Below are 6225 nucleotides of genomic sequence, written 5' to 3'. Positions count from 1 at the left end.
GCATGTACCAGGCAAGCTGCTGTACGCAGCAGATGCGTTATCTCGCAGTCCACTCAAATGCGTGGGTGATCTGAGTGACCTACAGGTAGAGGCACAGTGTTACGTCGATACCGTAATGGTCAACCTACCAGCATCACACTCACGGCTTGAAGAAATCAGGCGTGAGCTTAAGAGGGATGACATACTCAAGGTTGTGATGTATTATGTGGAGCATGGCTGGCCCGAGTCCAAATACAAGCTGTTTGGGTTAGAGTTAAATAAATACTGGTCCAAGAAAGGTAACTTGAGCCTACATGAAGGTCTGCTTTTGAGAGGGAGCAGACTCGTAATTCCCGGCATCCTGAGGAACGACATCATGAGGTATCTTCACGATGCACATCAAGGAGTTACAAAAACACGTGAGAATGCTGCGTCATCAGTATGGTGGCCAGGACTATCACACGACATCGAAGAAATGGTTAGGAACTGCAACCTGTGCAGTAAATACAGGAGAGAAAATCGAGCTGATGAGGGGCACTGCATTTCCAAAAAGTCCCCTGGTCCAGGGTTGGTGCAGATTTCTTCAACCACAAGGGCCACATGTATCTGCTGGTCGTCGATTACTTCTCACGTGAAAAAAGCGAGTACTTCATGATGAAAAAGGTGTTCAGTAGACATGGCATATGTGATACATTGTTTTCTGACAATGGACCACAATTTCACTCAGACGAGTTCAAGCAGTTTGTGACACAGTGGGGATTCGAGCACATCACGTCGTCTCCAGGCTACGCGCAATCAAACGGCGAGGCTGAGAGAGCTGTTCAGACGGTGAAGTCCATTTTGAACAAGTGTGATGACGAATACCTCGCTCTTCTCAACTACAGGAACACACCTCTCCACAATGGTTATTCTCCTGCACAGCTGAGCATGGATCGAAAGCTTAGAACACGAATTCCGTGTCACCCAGATGAGCTGTTGCCCAAACTGCCAGACTACATTAGGTTGCAGAAAAGGAAAAGAATATACCGAGAGAGAATGTCCTACAACTATGATCGCAGACATAGAGTTGTGGAAGGTGAGCAACTGTCACCTGGAGATAAGGTGTGGATCCCAGATCAGCAAACCGAAGGCATGGTGGTAAGAATGCACAGTGCTCCTAGGTCGGTACTGATACAGACACCCAAGAGCACTGTCAGGCGTAACCGTCGCATGGCAGTCAAAACATGCCCCACATCCAGTCAAAACATGCAGCCTCAGTCAAAATGCATTGCTATCCCAACGGAGCTGACCACACTATCCGAGGGTCCGGAACCGGTGGAGTCGTCATTGGGTGAACACGTGCCAACCGTTCTCAACGAACAGCCAGAGACACGATCGGAGCCACGGCGGTCTGAGAGAACGCGCAGGCCACCACGCAGATATGTCGAGGAGTACTAGATAACAGCTACTCGGAGCTGTATTGTGTATAGATAGGGAATAGCAGGTGCGATAATGAGGCAGAATAATCCTCAGCTCTTGCAGACTACTTGGAGCAGTCTACCTCCATTTAGTTTTTTCGGGTTCTTTGAGTGTCCTTTGAATGATACTTTATTTCTGAATTAATCTAGTATGAACAACGTAATGCGCACAAGTGCTTAGTATTGTATACAAGTAATCAGTATTCTTAGTATTGTGTTCGCTTAACCAGGATACTGCATGAGTGTACTTATTTCTCATTGTAATCAAAAGTAAAGGAAAAAGGGAAATGTGGTATCACCAACGTCTACTCAGACGTTCATATGTTATGTTATCCGGGAGAGCATTACAGGTGGGGAATTGGGCGCGAAGGGGGCGAATAAAGATGACTCTCAGGAACACACAACTCTGTGCATCGTCTATCAATGACAGTGTTTATTCCCTTCCTCGCCTCACAACGACGTCGCTACAATACACACACGTAAAAATCCAAAAACAAAAAGCACAGGTAACTACCGCCTGTATAGCACCTAATACATTATTAAAAACGCACTTAACAAACCAAGTTATTATACAGGGGCAGAGCAGTATATTAGAAAAGATCGCTGCAAAAGACGGTCGGTTCTTAAAGGAATCACTAAATGTTTAAATGGAACAGCTCCAAGGGGTGCTACCAAACTTGAATGAAACTAATTGAACTAGGCTGGACAGCATAATACATATTAATTAATAAGGAATCAGCTTTAATCACATATATACACAATTACTAATATGAAGCTTAGGTGACATATTACCAGCAACTTCAATCACGAAATCAGCTAACGAACTGGTTTGTCACCAGGCATCAGTGACTACAAATTGTTATTTTTATACTTTCTTGTTCAAACACATTTTGTATCATAAGGCGAACATTGAACCATTTAAGTTCATCCAGACCACAACCGATCTTTGGCATGGCAAGATTGGTAACACCATCCTGCCTACAGCAATTCCTGAGTTGCACAAGACATTTCTCTAGATCCTCAATTGTTGGTTTGTCACAGAATTTCTTTTTGGTAACCATGTTGTATAGGTAGCGGTTGCCATCCTTTACCACTGCTATATCCCCTACCTCTTTTCCTGCGGCAACAAATATGCATATTATAATTATTTGCTTTCTTACTTATCAAGACACATACACATACACATACACACACACACGTGCACGCATGCACACACACACACCACACACGCAAGCATACACAAAGATACACACGCATACAACGCACGCACGCACGCATGCAGGAAAAAGATTGGTTTATTTTCAGTAATTTATAAAAATTATGTTGAGTTAGGAAAAGTATAACACATAGCTCGATAGGATGCGCTCATACATTCCAAAACTTACAGTTTTGCAAAAATGATAGTATGCACCAGCTTTCCTATGATTACATTTCATTGCACTAGATCTTTGAACTATATCTATGAACTTTTCCTCTTATATCTTGTATCTCAAATCAAGAGTAGCCAGATGGTGAGCTTGTCAAAGATAAACCTAAAACAAGATGTCACTAAATCTTGGTGTAACTTAGTATTAGATGGGTAAGAAATCAGGCGAGTTAAGTAGGGTAAGAAAAGCAAAAGAGACAAGTGCTGCAGAGCGACAGCGCTCACCTGACGGCAGGTGTTCTGATGCTAAACTCATAGCAATGAGTATCACTGGCAAACGAATCAAGGGCACCCTCCCATCGCCGCGTTCGCTCTCCCTCGTTGTCTCTCTCATTCTTTCTCTTTCGCTCTCTCGCTCTTGCTCTCTCTTCCCTTCGCGCTCTCTCTCTCCCGCTCTCTCTCGCTCGATCACACACTGCTCTTCTCCTCTTTCTCTCTTCCTTGCTCTCTCATCGATGACAAAGGAACGCGGGGACCTGTTAGTAGGATCTCTCATCGATCTCTCTTCTCTCTATTTTATGCTCTCTCTGCTCTCATCTCTCAAGTCTCTCTCCTCTCTCTTTCCTCCTCTCTCTCTCTCTCATCTTCCGTTTTCTGAATCTCTCTCTCCTTCTCTCTGCTTCGTCTCTTCCTCTCTCTCTATGCGGGGGTCTCTCTCAACTTCTCTTCCCTCGCTCTCTCATCTCCCTCTCTCTTCATTTCTCTCTTTCTGAGGCGTGTAGCACATGCGGACGGGGCTTGTGCGACTGATTGTCTAGTTACAGATGTCTGATTGTCGTTATCAGGACTGATTGATCTGACGGTACTATCTTAACCCTAGGCGAAGACCGATGTTCGGTTGGAAGCTAGCAAGGCCGGTAAAGACGTTATTATAACTTCACATAAATGTTATATATATGTTGAAAATCAAGGCTGGCACTCCCGCACCAGTGTTATAATACTATGTTAACTAGGGTTTTCCCAGCAGCGGGCTAGGCGATGGTAGAAAATTCTGAAAAAAATGCTCTAAAAGCGCGTGTTCCGCCGGACAAGCATATACCGGACAGATCTACTTCTCGCTCCGTGGAAATGGACAAGTACGGAAACGGTTCGGATAGCGTTATATTTCGAACACTGGAATGCGAATCAAGGATACTTGTCATACAAGAAAATGTTCGTACATGATCGTTATGAAGTTGCACGAGATGGCGCGTTACGTTGAGATGTCTTAGAGATTAAAGATGGCAGAGCATCCCATACGTACAAGAAGGATAGAAGCAACACGTATTTATCAGACAGAATATAGGTACCTTCACAATTTACCTACGAAGCTACAGCTGAAATAGATGAGGCTAACCACGTTAACTAATTAATGCATGCGAAAAAATAGCACATTACTATTCTCGCACTCACATGCACTGGCAGTGGCCACATGGCAGTGGACATAGAGTTACTATGTAAAACACTGACAGTACAAAAATCAAGAAATTAATACATTTAAAGGAGCATAAAACCTTACTTCAACCAATTTACTTTTGAAATTTCACTGTGACATTAGTACGCGGCTATACAACGCAGGCATGTATAGATTATGACTAGCAAACGTGGCAGTCTAAATTCTTTCTAACAGTAAACAAATCCATGTTTAGCCTCCTTTGAAGTTTTCATAAAAGTTATGTGGGACAACTTACTCCTTCGCATTTAGGCAGAATAGTACATTGCTATTGGTCCTCTCAATAAAGCCATCAGATGCTAGGTCACCGCTGAAAGCAAAAAGTTTTTTCACAATGTCTCCGATCAGACCATGTCTGCAGAAAATATTCAAAATACTGTCCTGTGCCCCATTGAACTTTGAACACTGTGGACCGTCGCAATTGTGAGCACTAGTGATTGGCTTTTCCTACAATGAGCTATACACCGACTATACAGAGCGTTAAGCGAGCCGTGTTAGATTTGATGCGCAATTCGCATTTTCTCCCTATCGCATTAAGTAAGGAGGGAATGTTCCCCCTATCTTGACACTGTTGACCCAGCTTCGCCGCATCCCAACTCGTTTTTGCACGATGCCCCCCGCCAACGTCACGAAATCAGGGTTCTCCCTGACGGTTGCGCAAAACGGGGGCGATGCGCGGCCCGTTTGGGAAAACTCCCCCCGTTTCAAGATCCGTTGCGCCCCTTTAAATTACCGTCTAGCCCGATTAAATACAAGAATAGAAAGTTTGCCAGCGGGGGAATCCGACATCGTAAGAATTCCATATGACTAGGACACCGGCGGCGTGTATATTTTACCTGTGCCACGCATGCACTGCAGAACAATATACAAGTAAGAAACGTACCTGTCCCCACATGAATGGTCACTGGATTCGCTATCTTATATATAACAAGAACGCCCAAAGATACCGGGTTATGGTGTGGTGAGATGGTTTTACGCATTAAGTTAGTGGTACAAAAAAACGAGCCCCCGACTCCCGCTAGTTTCCCCCTCCCCGCCTTCCCTCCCTCCCTCCTGTTTTGAATTTCATCGCTGGGGAACCACTGCGAATTATCGTGACCGTACGTCAAAGCGTTAAGATTTGTGCCAACATGTTACGCACGGAGCGACGGGAGGTGGAGGACGACGGACGCACGCTCATAGGCGATCAGAACAAGCTGCATCTGACTAAATAGTTCGAATGAGCTAAAAAAGAAAATAAAGTATTGCTGCAATTGAAATTAGCCTGTTTGTCTTATCTGAAATGCCCGCAAATTGTTCTTGAACTCTAAAAAGCAATTCCTCTACTGGCAAGCAAATCTTCGCATTAATCGGCAAATGAGGTCAGAGAAGTAGTGTCCTGGTGAAGAAAAAGATCCCCTTTACTCCTAAAAAATGACTAAATATTCAAAAATTGAGAAGTAAGCACATATTCATCGGTCACAAGTGTATAAGGAAGCAATTTAGTTGTTGAATTGCTAGGTGTATAAATAGTAGTGACTCATCTCATCTTAGATTGACGAGTTTAGTAGTTTCATATTTATTACTTACATGATTTTGTGATGATCTATTTTAATGGTAATGAAGAAGGGGTAATCTTGTCAAATTTTGCATAGAATTCGCTAGTATTGCGCGATGTGTTGCAATTCACTTGCTTGTTAAATAAGGTGCCAATATTTTGTGCAGGAAAACACAGAATGTACAGAATTGTAGATGGATTCGAATGACCTATATATAGCTCATGCTATAGAAGGGAAACTCCTTTAACTGGTGATAAGTTATCGAAAAGTTTTATGGACGCGCAACCGTTGTTTGATCAGTGCCACGCTGGCTGCACGACATTTGACTGTTTGAATGCAGGAAATGTAACTAAGTAGATCTAGTGCAGGGGTTCTCCTACGTTGCGCAAACCG

The 6225-nt window shown here is 43.6% G+C and overlaps 1 protein-coding gene across 5 annotated transcripts in view; it reads right to left on the bottom strand.

Moving 5' to 3' along the window:
- Positions 1-1849: 1849 nt before the first annotated feature.
- Positions 1850-6225, bottom strand: part of LOC106817517 (O-acetyl-ADP-ribose deacetylase 1-like) — a 10073-nt gene continuing 5697 nt past the window's right edge. For all 5 annotated transcript variants that reach the window (XM_014822199.1, XM_014822204.1, XM_014822190.1 and 2 more), the window contains exon 4: positions 1850-2553. In XM_014822199.1, coding sequence (XP_014677685.1) covers positions 2279-2553 — 275 coding nt within the window. In that variant the 3' untranslated portion in view covers positions 1850-2278. The remainder of the gene's footprint in view (positions 2554-6225) is intronic.

This window comes from Priapulus caudatus, unplaced genomic scaffold (genome assembly GCF_000485595.1).
Source record: "Priapulus caudatus unplaced genomic scaffold, Priapulus_caudatus-5.0.1 Scaffold34, whole genome shotgun sequence".
Lineage (NCBI taxonomy): Eukaryota > Metazoa > Priapulida > Priapulimorpha > Priapulimorphida > Priapulidae > Priapulus > Priapulus caudatus.
Note: the sequence above shows the minus strand (reverse complement) of the source record. Positions and strands in the feature narration are given on the sequence as shown.